Raw genomic sequence first — 25,172 nt, 5'->3', positions numbered from 1 at the left:
GTCTGACCTGTACAGAGATACACATGCTTCTAGTGTCATAGCCTGAGGAAAACCACACTTGAGCATACACAGTAAAAGATATGCTCTTTACTCTTTCTCAGTAAGGGAGTCCTCACTTATGAGTCACAAAGAATCTGTGTAATGTGGACAGAGTTCTCAGTAATAGTTTTAACTACATGTGTCAGCTTTGACGTACTCTTTTATTACCTACATTTACCTACATTTTATTACCTGCTGTTACAGCTAGGGCTGGTGCAACTATTTAAAATGTATTAACAGTACTTACCCCAAGTGCCATCGATTACATACATCAAAATACATATTTGAAGCTTCTATAGATTTACGTTAGAGCTAAAAGACTGCTCTAATTCAAATCACCTGTTTATATTAACATTCTCGTTCTAATACTTATCGTTTCTATAGTGACTACTTACACAGGTAATTGTAATAATAAATGGATTGTTATTTAACAAAGAAAATAACTGATATGGTGAGGCCTTTTGTAAGAAGACATTTTTTTTTTTTAACCATATATGGAAGGTGTCTTTGTAAAGGTCAGGTTTTTGCAAAGTTTTCTGCCATTGGAGAGTCATCAGGACCGAGTACTTTCCATTTTTTCAGTAACTTTTTTGTCTTATTAACTTCGAGAGAGACTGGTGAGGAAACAATTGTTTATAGCTGCTAAAATGTATACCAATCAGCGTTAACATTAAAATTACTGACAGATGAAAAGAATAACATTGATTATCTCATTACAGTGGCACCTGTCAAGGGGTGAGATATATTAGGCAACAAGTGAACAGTCATTTTTCAAAGTTGATGTGTTGGAAGCAGGAAAAATGGGCAAGCGAAGGGATCTGAGTGGCCAAATTGTGAACCGGCTACAGGGTCATGGGTGCCCAAGGCTGACTGATGTGCAGGGAGAGCTAAGGCTAGCCCATCTGGTCCGATCCCACAGAAGAGCTACTGTAGCACAAATTGCTGAAAACGTTAATGCTGGCTATGATAGAAAAGTGTCACAGCACACAGTGTATCGCAGCTTGCTGCATGTGGGGCTGCATAGCCGCAGACCGGTCAGAGTGCCCATGCTGACCCCGTCCACCGCTGAAAGCGCCTACAATAGACACATGAGCATCAGAACTGGTCTGATGAATCATGTTTTCTTTTACATTATGTGGACGGTCGCTTACCTGGGGAAGAGATGGCACCAGGATGCACTATGGGAAGAAGGCAAGCTGGCGGAGGCAGTATGATGCTCTGGGCAATGTTCTGCTGGGAAACCTTGGGTCCTGGCATTCATGTGGATGTTACTTTGACACGTACCACCTACCTAAACATTGTTGCAGACCAACTACACCACTCCATGGCAACAGTATTCTTTAGTGGCAGTGGCCTCTTTTGGCAGGATAATGCTGCAAAAACACTGCAAAAATTGTTCAGGAATGGTTTGAGGAACTTAAAAAAGAGTTCAGGGTGTTGACTTGGCCTCCGAATTCCCCAGATCACAATCTGATCGAGCATCTGTGGGATGTGCTGGACAAACAAGTCTGATCCATGGAGGCCCCACCTCACAACTTACAGAACTTAAAGGATCTACTGCTGACGTCTTGGTACCAGAAACAACAGCACACTTTCAGACGTCTTGTGGAGTCCATGCCTCAATGGATCAGAGCTGTTTTGGTGGCACAAGGGGGCTTACAAAATATTAGGCAGGTGGTTTTAATGTTATGGTTGATTGGTGTATGTGTTAACAGGAAATAACCTGTCCTGTGAACATTCCATAATATTAATCGTAACTATAAATGGTTTAAAAGCATGTTGCTTGTTAATGAATTCACAATTACAGTTGTTGGCAAATTGCTGTGATTATAAGATGATTAAAACACATAAAGTCGTGCTGTTGAACATATTGGAACATACTCCACTTCGGGGTGGTAAGAATAAATCCGCTTTGCATCAGGCCACATCACACCACCCCCTCATGTTTTATTCCTTAAATAGAATAAGGCAATATCAAGCTTGAAATTAGTAAAATGTATAGAAATAGGCTTAATAATTGTGTAGTTGTTTCTCATAATAACTACTTGCTAAGATATCTTTATTTATAGTATACCTCTCATATAATGGATCAACCAAGATGAGCTTATATACAAACAAACAAATAAATAAATATTGACTTACAGGTTTGTGTAGGTAACAATTAATGCATATGGCATTGGGGGATTGCAAGTGGCGAAAACCTGACTCACGGTGTGGCAAAAAAATGTTCACCTTTATGTAGATAACAAGTGGGAGGATGCTGGTGTCTGGCCACAAATCATAGTTCTGTATGTCCTCTCAAAAAATTATACACAAAGAATTATTCATAGCAGCATCTGGGTTCTGTAATGTGTGACTCTAATCTGCATGAAAGATGAAAACAAAAGAAATTATGTTTGGCTGAGGGTTTCCCAAATTGACAGTAGTGTTGGTGAACCAAAAGCAAGTAGCGGCTGATGAAATTGACACATCTGCTGTTTGTTAACCCTCCTAAGTAACAACTGAAATCAATTTATATTTGAAATGTGCACTTTCATCATTAAAAGGTTCATTTGTAAACCTTGTTGTAGACAGAAAAGACTCTAAAGTGGAAAGCGATGCAGGCAGTGTCCACATCAAGCAGCAAGATAAAGGCCCAGTGCTGTGTGCAAATACACTTAACACACTTAATACACTTAGTGACGTCTTGAATGGATTCTGACTCAGCTGCTTTTGCTAAAAGGGTCCAAAAAGGGTATACAAATGTAAATATAACACACCTCCACCTTTCTTACTCTCAACATCAGTGTTCTACAAGGTTGCATACTGAGCCTGCTACTATATTCAGTCTTCACCCATCTACTACACAAACACTGTCATTAAATTTGCAAACACCATCATCCTCAGCTTAATCTCAGACAACAACAAGCATGAAACTGAAGAAGTGCTGAACCTGACAAAGCGGTGTGTGGAAAACACACCAGCAATTCTGAGGAACAGCTTCTTCCCCGAGCTGTTTCCGGACTGTCTTCCTCACCTGTCATACCTACTATAAAGTGTGAGTGTACATGACAATTTTTATGTGTATTTATGTGTTTTTTCTTGTTTTATGCCATTAGGACTGCCAGACCCCTTTGCTAAAGTGGTGGTGGATGGTTCTGGTCAGTGCCACTCGACAGACACAGTCAGGAACACACTGGACCCGAAGTGGAACCAACACTATGACCTGTAAGTCAGCCACATATCTGCTGTCTTCCTGTCTTCAGAAATGTTTAAGTTTCAAATGAGGATTAGGTAAGGTCTGAGTCTGCTTTCTTATAGGCTTTAGAACTACACTGAGTTTATTAGGTACACCTACAATCGTTGGCCTTTTTATCAGGTCCAACTGCCATATAGATGCTAGGTATAGAACTGACTGTAAGGTTGTCAGACCCACTCTACATTGGAAAGAGACCATCATGGGACCACCACTGAGCAGAGGTTACTTGGGTGGTGGACACTTCACATTAGAGAACCTGACATGGTAGTCCGTTTGGCACTGCTACAAGTGTATCAGGTCCTATAGTGTCCATTTTCTGGGGTAGAAGGGGACTGAGGTGTTGTGCATAGGGACAAATAAGCTAGAGCTATCTGTTTTTTGTACCTGATAAAAATGGCCTGGGTGATGAAATGATGAACAAGCTATATCTCAGTATTATTTATAACTGATTGTACCACAGCACTGTTGAATTTTCTATTCTGATTGGTCAGGAGGTGTTGATTAATATTCTATTCCAGCAACTCTGACAGTAGTCCGGCTGAAAAGCAAAGCACAGGTTTTTATTAATGCACTCACTGTAATAACTCAACGTTTCTATAGTCTATATTCTATAAAGCGTATTGACAGGGACATGTATAGTGAACACTCCACATAATCTAAGGCTAAGAATAAACAGATTAACTAGCAATTAAGGAAGGAGTCTCCAGTGTCAGCACTTTATAACAGCAGGTTTTTCTGTGTTCAGGACAGAGGTCTATGTGCTTATTCCTTACTTATTGCCACATGGCAACTACTGATAATTGAAGGAAGCCTTAAAACCGTAAAAACACAATTTATCAATATGCAGTTGCGTGAATACTTTTTATTTCAGGAAATGTTTTCTTGATCAGCCTTGCTAATGTGTTGGCAGTTCATATATTTGTGGTTAAGAAACATTCCTTTATGAAGACGTATATAGCAGGAAATCAAACCGTAATGCAGAATCGAACAGTGAACGTTTCAGCAGCTGTTGCTGTTCAGAGCCCATGTTTATCGAGCGTGTCTTCTGAGCACTCTTGAATTTCGAACTCAGCCATGTTTTTAGGGAATTCCTGCGAGGACCCAAAGGCTCTGCTGGCAGCAAAGTTCATTCCAGCAAGAGAAACTATGTGCTGGCTTTTTCTCTCTCCCTCTCTATTGAGAACATATTGAGTGTTTTAGGCTGTGTGTTTTTAAACATGGAGTTATCTCACCAGTTAGAAAAAAGAAAACAGAGAAACAAATATATGTTCTGGCTGCTACAGCATGAGCACATGAATACAGCATGACTGACTATAACATGAATTTATCGTCGCACTATAATCATCCAACATGGCGTGCTAAAAGAATGAAAATATAAGCATGACACAACACAGCATTACATGCTACATCATGAAAGCATAAATGATGAGCTACACATAAACTGATATATCATGAATGGAGCATGATCTGTTCCTATTTGAATATATGAACATGGCATCACATGCTGCAGAAAGAAGGCATGAACGTAATATTATGTGCTACAGCACAAAACCACAAAAACTGACTCATGAAAGCAGTATGAGGTTCTACACCTTGACTACAACCCAACATACTACAATATGAATACATAAACACAGCATGACATACTACAGTATGAACCGACTCTTTCATTGTTAAGCATGTGTCAATAAAAAGTTTCATGTCCTGAGACATGAAACACATTGCAACACAAATGACCAGATACTCCCCTGACACTCCCTGAGTGTCTTTGTCTGCTGTGGACATCCCCTTCACTGCCTACTCTCTTTTAGTGTGTGTGTGTGTGTGTGTGTGTGAATCCATGACTCAGACATTTAATGGAGCCTAGGGCACCCCATTCCTAATCCACCTACTGGTTCCAGTAAGGCACCACAATCCCACACACCCCCACACCCTTGCACTGAGAACAGGTGGGTGCAGTACCCTAGAGAAAAAGGCAATCTGCACCATGTAGTCCCATCTGTGTGTGTTTTGTCTCAGGCGTGCTCTGGCGTCTTCTGTCTTTTCAGGCTGAATGGTCAGGTGATATAAGCCTCAAGCTGCTCTTAAAACCAGAGTGAAAAGCATTGAAAAGCATATAAGGCCCATGAGAAGCAATTTGGTGTAGACATGTGTGACTTGTGTGTTCAGTGTGTTCAGAGAGTTCAAAAGGACCTCAATATTACCTGCATTTATTTACAGGGCTTAGAAGAATGTGTGGCCACTACAAGTACAGCAATATATGTGTTTGTGTGTTTGTATTTCTGTGAGGATCTCTGCGTGTGTCTGAGTAGGTATTTTTGAGTGATTATGTCAGACAGAGTACGGGACTGAGTATTTGTTTCCCCATAACATTAAGATTTTAACATTGAGACAACATTTGTGGTCCATATTATGTAAAGTGCCTTTTAACGTTACAGTTGGGTTTACTGAGGTAAGGGTTAAAGTTGCTGAGATAAAGGGTACAGCTACTGAGTAAAGGGTACAGTTACTGAGGTAAAGTTTAAAGTTACTGAGGTAAATGTATAGTTACTGAGGTTAAGGTTACTGAGGTAAAGGGTACAGTTACAGAGATAAAGGGTATATTTGCTAAGGTAATTGTTAAAGATTCTGAGGTAAAGGGTACAGTTACTGAGGTAAATGTTAGCATTACTGAGGTAAAGCTTAGAGCTACCGAGGTAGGGTTCCGATGGGTAAGGTTATAGTTACTGAGGTAAAGTTTGGAGTTACTGAGGTAGAGTTCCAATGGGTAAGGTTATAGTTACTGAAGTAAAATTTGGAGTTACTGAGGTTAAGGTTGGAGTTACTGAAGTAAATGTTAGAGTTACTGATGTCAGGGTTAGGGCTGAAGATATTTGGGTCAGGGTTACTGAGGTTATAGTTAGGGTTAGGGTCAGATGTTTGGATCACTGAGATTAAAGTTACTTAGAGGCACAATAGGAATTGCACAATTCAATAAAAGTACCTAAAAATAGCTATCTGAGTTTGAGTATACATGTGTCACAGACCTAAATATTGCATTTGGGGCTTTTTTTATTTTCATATTAACAAGTCTGGATTTTTTTAATGTTTACTGTTATTTTCCCTGGTGCTTTATGGGAAATCACCAAGCTTGGAGATTCTTACTCATAGCTGCATGGATAGTAATGACTCAGCTACAAAAACACATCAGACATTTTGTCGTGAATGAGCCAAGACCTGTTTGGGGTCTGACACTTGCTTCTTTAGTTTTGTTTTGGAGGTACAAGACTAACAACTAATGGATGTCTGTTTCACCTATATTCTTTTTCTAGTTAGTATAACATACTGTAATCTATAAAAGTGAGCACAATTTTACAGTGTACCTGAACACTGACATTTGGACAAGTATTTTGCTGAAAAGATAAAAAAAAAAATTCAATAAGATTGATTTTCAGTAGCATTTTTATTCACTACAAAACTAAAAGGTCTGGGCACTAAACATGTACCCACACTTAGGGTAAGGGGAAAATTTAAATTACATTTTCCCCTTAACTATTCCTTTAATCACTGACTAATGACTATATTAAATAATAGTTCAAAGAATTTGCCAGATTTTGAATCACTAATTCAGTTTTTTTACTGGTGCCTTTGTGGATGTAGGGTTTATAGTAAATATCCATATATTTTGAAATAATTCGAAACACATTTTTAGACTTGAGATTGACTATTTTATCAGAGTGAAATATTTTCTTGGTTAATTGCTGATACTTAATCCCAAGTTTCACCATTTGCTAGTATGGTGCATCAATGATTTCTTTTTTCCTCTTTCAACAGTTATATTGGTAAGCTGGACTCGATCACCATCAGTGTATGGAACCATAAGAAGATTCATAAGAAGCAGGGAGCAGGATTTCTGGGCTGTGTGCGTCTCCTCTCCAATGTCATCAACCGCCTCAAAGACACTGGCTGTAAGGCATCAGCTAGCAATTTTAATTTAGCAGAACATTTCCTGAATGCTACAGTTAATAGCAATTTTGGTTCCTAGAACATCCAGGCTGTCAAGATTTTGTGCATGTACCTCATAACAACATGGCATTTTACTTTGTTATGGTGCATTCATAAGGAAATTTATCATTTCAATGCGAGAAGTCACGATTTTTTTTTTTTAAATACCTTAACTAACCAAACATCTATGGGATCATACTGATAAACGTTAACCAGATCAAGAGCTGTCAGAAAATTTTGACTTTTGAAGTCGTTAAAACAACAAGAGCTGTTTTTGTCTAAATGTTTTGTCTAGTGTTTGTTGTTGTCTTCTTGCTATTGCTTGAACAAACCAGTATTTGATCACATGTTGTAAGAATATTGTTGGAACTATATTTTTGTAAATTCATAGTCTAATCATCTTAGAACACTGTTTGCACTGTTAGCACTTTTCCACCAAACATTGTAGTGCGGCATGAGTTACTAATGAGAGTCCATAAATAACTATACTATGTCAAGTACTTGTGCCCACTTTCCATAACTTGTTCCATAACTATGAGGTGCTCTCTATAGCTTGTAGGGTGGTGGTTAGTGATTGGTCTACGTAGTCAACTAGTCTAGTACTTGTTATGGTACCACTTCATCAGTCACTACCATACTATTTGAAATTCATGTTGATTTTCTTTGACAGGAAAGGTTGTGGCTGTAACTAGTGTTTTTTCAAAATGGCAGTTTTATGACAATTCTGTGACAGTTCTGTAATGATTGCATTTGACCAATAAATATCCAGCCCCAAGAGTACTCTCAGTGCCTTGGCAAGATTCATAACCAAATTCAGCCTGGGTACCTGAGTATAGTACAGGTTACTTGTTAATGGAAACAACAGATTTGTTACCGTACTGTGTCGTACTGTACTGTTTGGTCAAACTGCAAACTACAAACAATTTTGTTTTAAAAGGCTTGTATCTTATTACAGTGTCACTGCACACATTGCTGATCACTACATACCACATCCAGGGACATTTCCATTCACACTGATGAATTCTCATATGGACACACACACCTCTCTTCTGGGTCTCTCGGGGTAGTGGTGCCAGCCTGACTGGCAAAGAAAGGAGGGGTGGGGGTGAGGAGAAGGAGGAAGAGGTGGAGGATTCTGGCTAGACAGACTGACTCAATGCTCTCCTTAGGGAGGTGTGTGTGCGTATAGGGTGGGGTACCTGGAAGACATCTGCCCCAACTGCATTCTCCCCAGCGGCCCCATCTGAGCTCTACCACACACACACACACACACACACACACACACACACACATGCAGATAGACAGAAATTTGGTCAGACATGCACTGTCTGCTGGTGCCTCTGTATTCGTCTATCCCTTCTGAGTTTGTGTGTGAGAAACAGTCTATGGGGATGTGTGTGTGTGTGTGTGTGTGTGTGTGTAGTAGAGCTCAGAAAGACAATGAGACAAAAGAGCAGAGAGTGAGAGAGAATGTGTGTGTGTGTGTGTGTGTGTGTGTGTGTAAAGTTTGGTAGTAAATACATTCAATTGTAAATATCATACCAGTGGATACTTAATGCCAGATATTTATCATATCAGTGAATACTTAATGCCAGATATTTATATTTACAATATTTGCTAGTGTAATATTCAAGGAACATGTTGTGGAAAAGTGCACAATTTTCACATTAATCCAAACCTAGTTGTGTTTGGTGTCTGATGTTTGCTTTAGTTTCATATATATTTCATATATTTGTGGAGGTCCTGGAAAACCCTTTGAGTGTCAAAACCCTTTGAGCTGACAGTCAAAAAATAGGGATTTTCAGTCTATACATACTTGTATACTTTAACCATAATTATATTTCACCAAAACAATGCAGAAATTTTGTATTTATTTTTTTAACCTTGCCTAGGCTATCATTCTGCAAAGATCTTGTTGGTTAATAAGCCAGTTTATCACATGTGGTGATATAAGCAGTCAGTCTCTCTAAACATCTAAAACCTTGCTAGCTAAGTGTGATTTCCTCGTACAGTGAATGTTACGCTTTGACCAATTTGTTGGACAACTGCGCACTGTAGCAAAACAGACATAAGCCTAATCAGTTCGGTTTGTAATCAAGTACCAGCTGTCAAAATATATGTGATGCTCATGTGCTGGAGTCAGAAACACATAATTAAATGCAATCTTTTTTCTCTTGTTACTTTTGGGGTTTATGAGATTTTAAATGCTAGAACTTTTCTTATGGTTAAGATACATGCAAAAGAGAAACACATTTTAGTTTTGCGAATCATGTAGTTTTTTTTTTTTTTTTTTTGGAAAAAATGTCAAAATTCCACAGTGTGGAGGGTTTTCCCAGGCTGCTGCACAAATACACACTTTACATCCCATCCAATTTTTTTAGTAATGTCACACAGACTTGCTGACGTGGTTAGGACACAGTGTGAAAAAAATGCAGACTGCATCTCTAAACTAGACACACAATGATTAGAAGCTCTGTTTGGAAGCTTGTGTACACTTGAGCTTGTGTATCTTCTTTTTGCTTGTTAAATCCCCTGCCACCTAGTGTGTTAAGTCTGAAGGTGGAATTGTCCTGGAAATTGCAGATATGCAAATATGCGTATGATAAAGTAGTTCCACATTTAACTCAGATTTGTAAATACAGGCTATATCTACTATTGTATAAAATTGTGCACTTGTGTGAGTTATCAGAATTAGATGGCACTTGTTATAGAAGATTGTTATTGAGTATGTGTGAATTTGTGGTGTGTAAATTTGCCAACAACATTGTGTGGTGTTTCTGAGTCACAGGCTGAGTCTCAGTCAGGAAGTGTGTCTCACCGCAGATCCTCTTAGCGCCGGCACACCGACTCCACCAGCACACACACATACACACACAACAGAATTCAGAGCTGCACAGTTTTCTAGGAACTCTTGTCTGTTTCATTTGGAAGGGAAAACCGCAATGTTGTGCATTTGGTATATGTTATGTGTCCTTAACCCTCCCTTAGTTTCTCAGTTTATTATGATGATGTGGAATCAGTTGTGTGGTTCAGCTGGCAGATGGGACAAAACGTACTTGTCACTCATTCGCTTTGTAGGTTAGAGGTTAGGCTATATCAGGGTGATGAATCATTCATTGGTGGCGTAATAAAATATTATTATCTTGAGTTAAATTACTTGCTTAATGTGATGATTGGAATTGTTCTTTTAATTAACAGATCAGAAGCTGGACCTGAACAAGCTCGGGCCCAACAATAATGACACCATCAGAGGGCAGATAGTGGGTGGGTAGAACACATTCACACGCATACAGACACACAAACACAATGCATACACAAGTACTCATTAAGGGCGTTTATATCCTGTCTGAGGAAAATCAATACATTCAATATAAAAAAAAAATGTGTGCTAGTTTTGACTGCTAGGTAGCCACACCTCCTTTACTGGGACTGAGAGAAACAGAGGCCACACCTCCTTAAGCAGGGCTGACAGACACAGATGCCACACCTACTGGACAGACACAGAGGCAAGGCTTCCTTGACTGAGACTGACTGACAGAGACCACACCTCCTTTAGCAGGACTGACAGGCACAGAGGCCACACCTCCTTTATTGGGACTAACAGGCACAGAGACCACGCCTTCTTTAGTGGGACTGACAGGCACAGAGACCATGTCTTCTTTGTTGGAACTGACAGGCACAGAAGCCATGCACTCTTAATTGGGATTGACAGGCACAGAAGCCACGCCTTCTTTATTGGGACTGACAGCCACTGAGGCCACACCTCCTTAACTGGGATTGTGTGGTACACAGACCTGTACATACATGCAGTTTTTCAGTACATAGTAGAGGGACTGTGTTGCGTGACTTTAATGTGTGTGTGTGTGTGTGTGTGTGTGGGTGTGGGTGTAGTGAGCTTACAGTCCACAGACAGGATAGGAATGGGAGGCTCCTTGGTGGACTGCAGCCGTCTGTTTGACAACGACTTACCGGATGGGTAAATACGTCTTCACCAAAACACACTGATGCACATCAACACACATGTTTAGCTCCAAAATGACTAATGACACCGTATTTGTGCAATGAAAATAGCTGATGCTGCCTAAAAAAGAAATTATTCAGATATTTTTTCAACCTAATCTCCACTTACTATCTCTGACACATTTCCTGTACTGAGAATGGAAGCCCTGTTTTTTTAGTTTGCAACAGAACTATAATGGATGTCTTAGATGGTTAAAGAGACAACTTTAGAATGCAAATTTAAAGCTACAACTGTTAGACTCTAATAATAAAGAGAGAGACATAAAAGAGTGCTTTATCCAACAATGGATCAGTGCTGTATATTGTACAAAAATATGTATTTTGCCTAAACATTTATTGAAGGTCAACAACTGCCCTCGAACTTCCATTATAAGTGCATTTTATGTAAACTGATTTTCTGTTGTCAATACAGGAAATGTGTTGAAATTCTTGCCTGTGGTCACACACATATTGCAGATGTGGTGGACAGAGATTAGGTTGAAAATATGCTAAATTTGTTAAATATGTTAATAACACAAAATTTGTTAATTACAAAAGTTTGTACACACAACTTTTCCGCAATGACTCTTAAGTATATATGAGACGTGCAACAATCTTCTTCAGATCAAATATTCTTGTCTCACTAGCAGTTAAACATTGTGATACAAATAATTCTGTCCCTGTATTGTAATGTTGTAAATGTGTGTATGTGTGTGTGTGTATGTGTGTGTTTGTGTGTGTGTGTGTAGCTGGGAGGAGAGGAGAACTGCAACAGGCAGGATTCAGTATCTCAATCACATCACACGGACAACACAGTGGGAAAAACCAACCAGGTCAGGAAAACGTTTCTTTTCTCTCCACTTTCTCATCTAGCACAGACACGCACACATACACACACACACACACACACACACACACAAACACACACACACAGAGGATGAGTCTACATCTTTCTGTGCCTGTCTGCCTGTCTGTCTGTCTCACCTACCACACACAAAGATTTGCTTGTCTCTCATCATCTGACCTCACACACACACACACACTTTTTTCATACCGAGAAAGACATAGGTGATTTCCTTCACTGTTGCCAGGCCAACAAGCCATCAAAACCAAACAATTCACACTGTGACATCTAAAGTTTTTTGTTGTGAGACTCTTTTCACTGCGACTATATTTGTGACCTACATTATGTAAAAAATATTTACAAATTGATCTACATTAAAGGTGACCCAATATAAGAGAATAATACACACATAACAGCCAATCAGAATTGAGTATTTTCCTTTTGGATGGTAACAGCCATTACATCATCGTGTTATTGCTTATATTCCTATAACAGCACACTCACAGAGTGTTTTATTCCTCTTATATCTCAACAGTTTGCCAGCGAGTACAAGTCATATGTTATCCATTTAATGTAACCGACCAATCAAATTAGATTATTCAGCAGCACATTGGTATCAGTGAATGTATTTTATAAGCCAGCAGTGAATGGGAGGATTGTGCACAGGAGTGTGTAAAGCGTGTTTTCACTCCACATGACCCTTGGCTACAGATCACGACTGCTGAATTCAGTCAGATAAATGTGTGCTAATTGATGCTCTGGTTGTGGTCAGTCTGGGAGTGCTAGAGGAAAGCAAAAGTAGAGATGGCAGACTGAAACTCTCACACAAACAAACAATTTTTTTTCTCACACAAAAGAGGTCACAGAACTGCAAGTTGTATGCTAAACAAGGCCACATAGTACGTGCTGCCATACTCACGTGCCAAATTACTTTTAATCATTACAAGATTGCATAGCATAACTGGCTGTGCATAGCTACCTAAAAACAAAAATTCTATTAAATATAGCTAGCTGGCTATTGCTAGTGCTACATAGAGGAATTGTGAGTGGATTATATTAACTACATAATAATAGCTACGTATCAGGCTTGCTTGATAGTAAGCGAATGTTACACTGTAAAATAAATGATTACATAAAAAAGTAAAGTATTAAATGTAGCTAGTTGACTACACATCTTGCTTAATTGCCTCTCACACACATATACAGTCTAATCTCTCTCTCTCTCTCTCTCACTCACTCTCTCACTCACACACACTCACACACACACACTCTTGTCTCATGTTTTCCCACAGTTTTTCTCTGTTCTCTGTTCTCTCCTTTTATCAGGGTCCTATGACCTAAATGATCATCTGATTGTGCTGTTGTAAAGTGCAGTTAGTGCAGATAGAAAGATAGGGTGTGAGCATAACCTCAACCTAAATTTGAATTATTAGGGAGAATAATGAGAATCATGGTCAATGTCCATAGCAGGGGTCAAGACACAGGCTGGCAACATCACATAAGGGTAGTCCAAGATCAGAAGGCATTACATGAACAGGAGTCAAAAACCAGAATGATGGGGAAACAAGAAGGAAGCTCAGAGCTTTACAATACAGAATCAAGAAGACAGGGATTTCTTTATGATACAGAAATGCACATGAATACTTCACAACACGGAACAGAAACAACATTTAGAAATAACCAGGTTAATCAAGGTGAGACACTAATGTCATGACAGAGGCAGAGACAGGACTAGGACAGAAACAAAAGCACAAATAGGACAAAGAACAATCACAAGCAGAGAAGGGGATTTCGTGACAGCTGTGCTTGTTGATGCTGGGTTTAAATGCGGTTGTGAAATGGTGGAAGTTGTCAACTACAGTTCCGTTAACAAACTCTGTACTAAGGCTGTGTTCTAAAGGACTTTTCGGGGTCTTTCTGCAGCATTATTTTTGACACTGATTACAATGAGAACATGCACCCATGCTGATGAATAAAAATTACAGGCTTTTCATCCTGGTTTTATCCCGTCTCACACCCAGAATGTCTGTACAAAAGGTTCCCAGTCTTTGGCCAGGCATCATGGTCTGGGGGTGGGGCTTGAGACGTTCGCACCCATGTTGGGCAAAATGAAGGAGAGACTACAGAAAAGTGTATTAAAGTTTTTCTAGCCATTAAAATATTTTTAGACAGACATAATTTAGCTCCAATAAGTATAATTTGGATAAAATAACACCAAAAGTAAATGCCATAGGCTTAAATCATATAAGAAAAAGTCAGATTTTGTAAGATTTGAGCACACACACATTTAAGCCCAGGTCACATACCAGATACAGACACAGGAATGGAGACATAGTACATTTGCCCACAAAAGTCCTCTGTCCATGTTTTCCCCTTCTACAGGCCCGCCTCGGAGTATGCGAGCCCCGGTCGGCCCCTCAGCTGTGTGTTGGATGAGAACACACCCATCCTGAGTTCTAATGGAGCCTCCGGCGTCACACACACCAACTCCAGAGCTCAGGAGAGACGTGTCCGCTCACAGAGGCACAGAAACTACATGAGCAGAACACACTTACACACACCTGCTGATCTGCCTGAGGGATATGGTTAGCACACACACACACACACACACACACACACAAACTACCTTATTATACAGTTTAGTACACAAACCACTAATATAGTTATAAATTCTCATTTTTAAACTGTGCCAATCAAGTGTTTAAATCTATATTTTTTTGTATCAACTTTTCAGTTGATACAGTTCAAACATGTTTTATTAATGATTACATTTTTTTCAATGGAACTCATTTGAGTAGGTTAAGTAAATAAATGTAAATCATCAGCTCAGTGGTTTTGCCAGATTCTTTTAAGAAACAGGATGAGCTGTTTTTTAAATCTCATTCAGAAAACTTGAATTAATATTGTGATAGGAAGTTATTATTCCATCATAACACATAAGAGCCAGTCATGTTTTAATAAGCAAATCCAGGCTGTGCAAGCTGGGTTTATCAGGAGACAATGGTGGGCACATGTAGGGTTATGGGCATTTCGAATTTTCTGCTTTTTAATGCTTTTTTCTGTGAAACCACCACGTCAAGCAATTTATTATTATTATTATTATTATATATATATATATACATATATATATATATATATATATAAAAAGATGAATTTAAATATTGTAAAGTTAGAAGATGTATGTAAGAAAAAAAAAAAGTGAACTGTGACCAGCATGTTTTTAATGAAACATTAGGATTTAAGATCGACCAGTTAGTAAGCCCTTAAATACCCTGACTCAGGTTTTTAGTGGTTTGTTTAATATATACCATTTTCTTATGTATATGTCACTAGTGATTAAACTGTATTAGAACAAACTGCAGCTGTTCTCTTTTGACAAGGTTCATACAAAGGATGCTTGATTTAAATGTCTCATAGTAACAATTCCCTGCCTGTATTTATCTCATACATCAGGCTTGCCCCAGTATCCAGCTATCCGACACAAGTAAATATCGGTTTCATGCGTGTCCATGCCAGGGAAATAGTGTCTTGTTCTTATAGAGTACTGACAGACGTCTGTACCCTTATAAGGCAGCAGCGTCTCAGACGGATCCTTTATTGCTTCCATGTGTGTAAGTTCAGAGCACAGGTTCTTCAGTGTGTGCAGAGCTCTAAACACTAGTCCATCTCCATGGTGTTACAAGGTTCACATTACATAGGTTCCCCCTTTTTATATGAAATGTTTTATGTTTTAGCACTTCAAGATGTTCGCAAGATGTTTGTAGATAGATTGGGGAGGGGGGACTATATTGGAAGTTTTTTAATAAGGATAATATATAAATTACCCATAAGTTTATTATAACGTGATGGGAAACCATACATTGAGCAATTAAAGTGACACTAATAGGACAAATACTAAACTAGAACATTCCAGTAGAGGTCTCAGAGGTGCTGTTGTACTGGCAATACAGACATAATGTAAAATCAGACATTATCATGGCACAGCAAATGTAGGGTCTGGTATCTTTTGTACACTTTTCTGGCTACATCCTTCAGCGATCCGACTGGCTTTCCACACTCGTGAATATGCGCACACTTTTGCACACCGTGACACTGAGGTTTTTGGAGCAATATAGTCACTGGATTTAAAAAAAAGTTCACGGAATGCCAACTTTAAAAATTACTAAAGAGTTTTATGTGAAGCAGTGAGAAACGAGGAGATACTCTCATGCATTTGCCTATGGGTCGGGGAAAGGTCTGCGGTTGGCTATCTGCCATGTCAGTCAAAGTGCCACTTATTGTGAAAGTAGACACTCTGTTGTGTTTATTAACTAAATGTTTCAGACTCAAGGTATCTAAAGGTCTGGGTTTCAAGATTTGAACTTAATGGCTAAACTTAGCTTTAGTCATTAGCTAGTGTATGCAGGGCATCTATTTCCCTGTTGCCTAGGAGTGTGATGTGGAAGAATGTGCACTTCAGTCCAAAATCACATCACACCAGTCAACAAAGTATGCACCTTAAGCAGTGTGTTTCTTCTTTTCTCACTGTGCAGAGCAGAGAACCACGCAGCAAGGCCAGGTCTACTTCCTCCACACACAGACCGGCGTGAGCACGTGGCATGACCCACGTGTACCCAGGTAACACTACAATCACACATTGTCATAATGTACCATCACATATTCTCAACATGAGTGTACGTCCAACCCAAAGTGTTCACCTCTACCACGCTGTCATCACACCAGAGGTTTCCTCATATACACACTGATCATTATGAGCAGTATACTAGGTAACATTGTGAGTAATTGGAAGAGCAAAAACAGATATTGTGGAGAGTTTTGTGGGTGAGGAGCAAAAAAGTGATTGATTTGCAGCAAATGGAATCCTCATTTAGAGTTCAAACTAAAGAGGCTATCATCATAACTCACAAAAGTGTACTAAATAACATTTGAGAGACTGTGACACCGGCTGTTACTTTATATGATGAACTACACTTTTTCCTTAGAATTATAGTATGCAGTTTGTGTTGCACCCTGTGTGTGTGTTTGTTGCCCCGAATTTGATTGGTTGCCATCAGTGACTGTAGTTAATGATTTTCAACAGTGTGTTAAAATTTGAAGGGATTTTGTGCTCCCTTTTTTGGAGAGCTGAGGAAACTGAACAGACAAACTGCAGTACAGATTTCCCATTTTCTCATTGTTGCTGCAACTCATTATAGTCAAAATACCACCAAAAACCAAGTAATTTTAGTCATTTTCATAGTAAAGGCCATTTAAAGAAATTTCTGTCCGAAGGTTTGTGTTTTTAAATTTGTTTCTAAAGCAGTAGTTAGACCATATGTCCATTATAATAACTAGCTAGCTAAACATTAAATGCTTACTGAAGTACTAACAGATATAAATGGTGAATTCAGTGCTTCTCTATAAATTTACTTCCAAAACAAATAAGAAGAAAAAAATGCAACAACTACCAACTGGCGAGGATGAAAGTAAACAAGTGCTTCCTCTGAGACCTGCTACATCTTTTCAAACTGCTGCTCATGCTGCATCACAGGGCAGTGTAACACACTCGGAGGAAAGTGTTATCAGCTCACAGATGCCCATGGTTTGCTAGTTTCACTGTGACTGACACGGGAGAGAGAGTATGCCAATCCCTCCCACCCAGAGAGCATGGGCAATTTTGCTCTCTCTTGGCCACAAATGTATATATCATCATTAGCATTCAAACTCATGATCTCTTTTAGCGGCCAACAACTGCTCAGCATGAAGGAACTTCCTCAGGACTGAATTAAATGCAGTCTAGGCTTCTCATAGAGCTGCTAAGAAACAAAGCTTCAGTAGGGCTGCAACACTTTTTGGTTGCTCAATATTTCTCTAAGCTTTAAGTTTTATTTCATAGTTTTGATGTATTTGGGAATATAATGGGAAAGAAAAACCCAAACAAAAAAAATTGGTCATTTCATAATCACTCTCCATATTAAGCCTGGTAGTTAGCAACATCTGCACTTTAAACTACTTTTAGGACTATAACTGCAGTCAGTCACATGTGTCTCCCAATTAGACCTCTTAAAAGAGAACACACACATTGGAGTATGCATATAATAGCAAATCACAGAAACTAATAATTACAGGCCTTAAACCACCCCTTTCATTAAAAAACTGCCTGTGGGTTTTTCAACACAAAGAAGAATGTCACATGTTTGGAATCATATAGTATATGTAATGTGCACATAATTTTACATGATTAACAGATTAGCTCTAAATCAGTAAATCAGTCACTGCAGAAGAGAAACTGTATTAAAAGTGCCAAAAGAGATCCTGTTTTTAATTTAAATTGAGCTTACCCTGACAGAGGGAGGAACCGCGAGTCTGGGTCATATAGAGCATCAACAAATCAGCCATCAAACTGTAAATCTTTAACAGGCAGTCTGTTATCTCTCATCAGTCTCATATCCAGTCTCATTTTCAGTTCAGCAAGTCCAGTTCTGTAGTGAGGGTTTTTAAAACGAGACAGTGTGGTTTGTGGATATTTTGGCAGCAACATGATTTTATATGAAAAGTCCATTTTATACATCTTAATATGGACATATTTTATAATAGTCTGGTCAAAATTATTGTGAGATCACATGCATGAGTCCTGCTTCAGTTAAAAATCAGCATTCTGGCCAATACGTACAATGCAAACTATGCTTTATACTCATTAAGTTTATTTTAAAATAATTGCAGCGATCATATATAAAAAATCAACAGAACATCAATTCTAACATTTTACATCTAGTACATTTAGTAAAAATGGTGATAAATTGTGCACCAGATGTTTCTTCATGTGTAACAGAGACTGTACCGCTGAAACTACATGTAGTCACACTACCACTGTGTGTGTGTGTGTGTGTGTGTGTGTGTGTGTGTGTGTATGTATGTAGGGATCTCAGCAATGTGAACTGTGAGGAGCTCGGGCCACTCCCACCAGGCTGGGAGATTCGAAACACAGCCACCGGCCGAGTGTACTTCGTGGACCACAACAACAGAACCACACAGTTCACAGACCCCCGTCTCTCAGCCAACCTGCACCTAGTCCTCAAGTGAGAACCACCGTCATGTCCTCTATACTTCTTTGGACATGTACTGTACTGTTGATGACCATCTCTCTCTCTGTCCTTGTCTTTCCAACAGTCCAAGTGGGTCTCGTGGTGTGGAGAATCCAAACCTCAGGTACTTAAACATTTTGTTCTGTTTTGTTGATCTGCTCTTCTCTCACCCCACATCTTTCCCTTTTATTTATTCTGAATAAATAAAATAAAGTACAAAGCAACTGAATAATTTAGAATAATGCTATAAGACCGTACAATAAAATACAAGAGAGCTTTATTACAGTACAATAGAACAGAGTTTTATTACAAGTACAATTGAATAGAGTAGAATCAAATAAGGCTCTGTTAGAGTACAGTAGAAAACAAGAGCTTTGATACAGCATTCATTGTAATAGAATAATAACAATAGAATAGAATAATTAGAATACAATACAATAGAGCTTTGTGAGAGTGCAACAGGTAGGGTTTCTTACAGTAGACTAGAATACAATAGAACTTAATTACAGTACAACAGATTAGATTACAATAGAGTTTTAATATAATTTAATAAATAAAGCTATATTGGAGTATATTAGATAACATTAGGGTTTCTTACAGTAGACTAGAATACAACAGAACTTTATTACAGTACAATCTATTAGATTGGGATAGAATCAAATAAAGCTCTATTGGAGTATAACAGAATACAACAGAGTTTTAATAGAGTATAATAGAACACATAGAGCGTATTACTGTGTAGTAGAAAAAATACAGCATTATTACAGTAGAATAAATTAAAATACAGCTTTATACAGTAAAATAGATTAGAATAGAGCTTTATTATAGTGAAATTGATTAGACTAGAGCTTTATTATAGTGAAATTGATTAGAATAGAGCTTTATTTTCAATAAAATAGATTAGAATAGAGCTTTATTATAGTGAAATTGATTAGAATAGAGCTTTATTTTCAATAGATTAGAATAGAGCTTTATTCCAGTGCAGTAGAATAGATTAAAATAGAATGGAGTAGAATGGAGCATTATTATCATATCATTTTCATTAATGCATTGAAGTACTCGATTACTAAATGATTTGAAATGTCCATCACATCAGCGCACTGCTCCACTTCAGACAAGTGGCAGCTTTAAATGGATCTTTGGTACCTCAGATTATTGATCACTTATAAGATTTTATCACGATAGAATAGATTAGAATAGTTTCCTTTTTATTTAATGTGCTTGAGTACTCGACTGCTCCATCACATCAGTGGACTGCTATTATTCAGTAAAGTGGTGACTGAAAAGATCTGGGTGTCTCTGTACAAATAGCATCTGAGCACAGCTCCTTTTATTACTAGTGTATTATTATATAAAAACTTTATCAAATGAACTTCCTGTGGCAGTGTGCATTTCTTTCGGTGTCTTTATTTTGCATCTCTGCTTCTTTGTGATCTTCTCCATGCAAAACTAAACTGACATTTCAGTACAATACTGAATCAAATCATGTTGCATCATGACAGTTCCAAATCTTATAGAACAGAATCATCGACATCTTTAAATTTTAATACCTCGGGTCAGTTTGGAAGGGGAGATGCATGTCTCTTGTAAATTAGGAAATGAGCTGAATCACTGAGTCGTCACTATAAATGTAACTACGGAAGAAATACGGGAGAAAGTAAGTTATGTCAGCATGTGTGAAGTGCTTTAATAGGGTGTTTGGAACCCTGCAGTATCCACCCCGTGAGCCCAGTGTTTATTTGCTATCATAAAGACACTTTTACTGGTTGTTAAAAGCACACAGTGGAACATGTGGTTGTTTCTGGGTTCATTTCCAGATCTGTAAACATTTCTGGCTGTAAGTGTGTTACATTACTGATTCAGTCCAGAAGGGACAAACTCACTAACTGTTTGAGAAGCTGAGGAGTTAGAAGCGCAATTCAGATCTGCATTAATTGTTCCAGATCTGCATTAATTGTTCCAGGGATTTGTGGTGTTGTATGCAGAGTGTGTATCATGGCTGCAGGTTTGAATGATCTTAAAGAACAGAATGGATGTAACACCAGGGGTGGCTCAGGATTTCGACTGGGGAAGACATTAGAGAGGTGTATGTGTGTCTGTGTGTGCATTTCTGGCTGACGCTTGGGCCATCTGTCTTTTATCACAGGACAGGTTTCAGAAAAAGTAAATCACCTTACACCCAGATTGTGTAGAAATATTCTGTTAGCAGTGCATGCTAGGTATATAACAGGTTTAGCACTGGCAGGACTTGGGTGTGGGTTAATTAATTTGTTCTAGCTTGCAAAAGTATTACAAATACAAGTACCTAATGACTCACTGATATACGATATATACACACATCACTTTTGTTTAAAATGTATATAAGTTTGATTTACATGTTACATGCTAAGCTTGCTACTATATTCATTGGCAGATTAGCAAAGCAACTTTACTAGCTACATATACTCACCAGTGACACCAGCAATCTCTGCTTCTTCTCTACTTCCTTTCTATTTTTCTTCATAATGTCTCTATACACATTTAATCAGAGGTTGTATAAGACTGAAAAAAAAGAAACCACAATTAAAGGTTATACACCAATTAATATAGTGTGGGTCCCCCTTGTGCCACAAAAACAGCTCTGACCCATCGAGGCATGGACTCCACAAGACCTCTGAAGGTGTGCTGTGGTATCTGGCACCAAGACGTTAGCAGCAGATCCTTTAAGTCCTGTAAGTTGTGAGGTGGGGCCTCCATGGATCAGACTTGTTTGTCCAGCACATCCCACAGATGCACGATCGGATTGAGATCTGGGGAATTTGGAGGCCAAGTCAACACCTTCAACTGTTTGCCATGTTCCTCAAACCATTCCTGAACAATTTTTGCAGTGTGGCAGGGAGCATTATCCTGCCGAAAGAGGCCATAAGGGAATACTGTTGCCATGGAGTGGTGTACTTGGTCTGCAACAATGTTTAGGTAGGTGGTATGTGTCAAAGTAACATCCACATAAATGCCAGGACCCAAGGTTTCTCAGCAGAACATAGCAATGCACACACACCTGCCCATCCACATGATGTAAAAGAAAACGTGATTCATCAAACCAGGCCACTTTCTTCCATTGTTCCATGGTACATTTCTGATGCTCAAGTGCCCATTGTAGGCGCTTTCAATGGTGGACAGAGGTCAGCATGGGCACTCTGACCGGTCTGCGGCTAAGCAGCCCCGTACCCAGCAAGCTGTGATACACCGTGTGCTCTGACACCTTTCTGTCATAGCCAGGATTAACCTTTTCGGCAATTTGTGCTACAGTAGCCCTTCTGTGGGATCGGACCAGACGGGCTAGCGTTCGCTCCCCATGTGCGTCAGTGAGCATTGGACACCTATGACCCTATCGCCGGTTCACCGGTTGTCCTTCTTTGGACCTTTTTTGGTAAATACTAACCACTGCTTACCAGGAACACCCCACAAGACCTGCTGCTTTGGAGATGCTCTGTACCAGTCGTCTAGCCATCACAAATTGGCCATTGTCAGAGTCGCTCAGAACCTTACGCTTGCCCATTTTTCCTGCTTGCAACACATCAACTTCGACAACTGACTGTTCACTTGCTGCCTAATATATCCCACTCCTTGACCTTGACTCCGTGCCATTGTAACGAGATAATCAATGTTATTCACATCACCTGTCAGTGGTTTAATGTTATGGCTGATCGGTGTATTCCATTATTATGAGTCAAACAGTAAATCTGATCTATTTGCAGCTAGAAACTAAAGTTGTGAGTGGGGAACTAAAGAAATGTCGGACCATACACACCATAGGACAGCCAGTCCAAATAGCCAGTCATTTGGATTTGTCACTTTACTGTGTTGTACATAGAATTTGCATAGAAATGACAAAAAGCAAATTCAATTCAAATATTATTTTGGTGCTTTTGCTGAAATCACAACTCGTTTTACACAAGTACTTAGAAAATGAATGGCTGTCTGTCGCTTTTTCGCTCGCTAGTGTGAAAGTAGGATAGGAGTTAAGTATTAGGTTCTTCAACTTGTTTATCTGGACCTAGACACAAATATTAGCTTAGTTTACACTGTACATAGTTTGCACTGTAATACTGCTGTCTTTTTTCATTGTTAGCAATATTAATCTCATAGCTGAAGGACAGATCCTCAATCCCATCGGAACCCCCACTTCCCACAGCCCTGATCAGATGGCCACAAACATTTACTCTTTCCTAACCTCAGGATGCCAAATCTGGCCTTTTTATTATACACACTGCATACATTGTGCCTACAGAAGTGCAGACGGGGGATTATAATTGTTATTTTATGCACATGTGGTGTCTCAGCGCTGTATTTTTATAAGAGGTATATATTCAATTTTCCACGCTGCAGCCGCGGTTTCCATATAGAACTGCTTTGTGGCTATGTCTGCGTTCTAAGGATTTCCTGGAGCTGGACTCCAAAGAAGATTTAAGTGGGAAGAGGTCATAGACTCTTGCTGAAATGAATTTCTGAACAACCCCATTGACTAAAGTGGAAAGCGAGATGCTCGGTCCAGTGAGAAAGTGCATAGCACGCACAGACGCACACACCGGAGCCCAAACCCTGGGGAGAGCATACTCCCCACCACTGTTAAGTAGCATGTGGGTATGTAGTGTGCACATTTGGCGCCCACTGCATAAAGAGTCTTTTGATAGTACAGTGATATGTGTGTGTGTGTTTGTTTTACTTGTGAGCCACCACCTCAGTGCCCAGAAGCCTGGTGTTTATTCAGTCTTACTGGGCTTTTGGCACACCGGAGAGTTCAATAGTTCACAGGGCAGTTTGCCGTATGAAGAGGTGAAGGACATGCAGAGAAATGAATAAAATTCTCCTGGAGAGGATTTGACAGGGTTCTTTCTCTTGGATGGATTGTGTTTTGACAGAGCAGATGATGTGATCTTGATTGGCAGGCATCTCAATCTTCAGGCTTGATTCCAATCTTCTTGATCTGAAGGCACACACAAGTGCTGCTTTTGAAAAAGTTTTTATCCCTCGGATTTCAAACAATTTCTGTCCATGCTAACACTGTTATTGATTTGAAACACTCATGTGTGCATGCCAGTCCAGTAGGTGGCAATAGTATGTCAGACAGCTCAAGAATAACGTTAAGAGGATGCAGTAGCAAACCCAAAATGTGTAAAACACCAGAAAAATGTCAAACACAAGGATTCACATGTGACCGACGATATATAGAAATACTGCTTAAGGTTACAGTTGAATACAAAGGGTCCAACATCTCTGTTCGGTCTGTGCAGTTGATTCAAGAGCAGAACAGCGCATATCATATTCTGCTGCTTCCTTATGAGGATGTAATAATAAAATGAAGTACAAATAAACTGCAAACATATTATCAAATGAGAAATTACAGACAATTAGTAATAATCTGGTCCGCAGTCATGAAAACGGAGTCCTAGCACGTTCATAACACTTTGTAAAACTGCAATGTGTGATACTGTGATGTCAGTGTTTTCAATAAGGTGTTTTCCTGTCAACACAACAGCAGTAAGAGTTTTAAAACGTCTCCACATTTGGGCCGTTGTTTGAAAAGCTTCAGTGACCAAAAAGCCATTTTCATGTGGACGGCAGGCCAAAACCTAGAGAAAGCACTACGTTTTAAACAATATCTGTGGACAGGGCCTAAATGGGCCAGTGTTTTCATTCATACTTCTATAGATACTCACTATGTTCCAGTTGAAAGATCAGCTGGGTCAAAAGCATTTGTGGCACTTTTGCATGCTCATGAGAAAGGCTGCACTGTTTGGAAGGCATTTGTGTTGAATTTGATGGTAGCATCACATGTATCCTTCTCTGTGACAGTAATCCCATAATTCTGTTCACTAGACCAGAGTTACATGAACGTTTAAAGAAACATGGCAAAACAATCTGTCTCTCTAACAACAAGAGTGACACGAGTGGATTTTTTAAAAAAAATATCAGAATGTGAGTTCAACATAATTGAATCTGAAAGAGCCTTTCACAGGGGAGT

The 25,172-nt window shown here is 39.1% G+C and overlaps 1 protein-coding gene across 1 annotated transcript in view; it reads left to right on the top strand.

Moving 5' to 3' along the window:
- LOC113538328 (E3 ubiquitin-protein ligase SMURF2) overlaps positions 1-25,172 on the top strand; it is a 74,025-nt gene that overhangs the window by 31,557 nt on the left and 17,296 nt on the right. Inside the window, exons 3-11 of the mRNA XM_026933299.3 lie at positions 3,138-3,246; positions 7,091-7,224; positions 10,460-10,525; positions 11,153-11,237; positions 12,010-12,093; positions 14,487-14,689; positions 16,637-16,721; positions 19,004-19,162; positions 19,254-19,292. Coding sequence (XP_026789100.1) covers positions 3,138-3,246; positions 7,091-7,224; positions 10,460-10,525; positions 11,153-11,237; positions 12,010-12,093; positions 14,487-14,689; positions 16,637-16,721; positions 19,004-19,162; positions 19,254-19,292 — 964 coding nt within the window. The remainder of the gene's footprint in view (positions 1-3,137; positions 3,247-7,090; positions 7,225-10,459; positions 10,526-11,152; positions 11,238-12,009; positions 12,094-14,486; positions 14,690-16,636; positions 16,722-19,003; positions 19,163-19,253; positions 19,293-25,172) is intronic.

The sequence above is a fragment of the Pangasianodon hypophthalmus genome, chromosome 2, assembly GCF_027358585.1.
Source record: "Pangasianodon hypophthalmus isolate fPanHyp1 chromosome 2, fPanHyp1.pri, whole genome shotgun sequence".
NCBI lineage: Eukaryota > Metazoa > Chordata > Actinopteri > Siluriformes > Pangasiidae > Pangasianodon > Pangasianodon hypophthalmus.
This window is presented reverse-complemented; position numbering and strand designations above follow the sequence as displayed.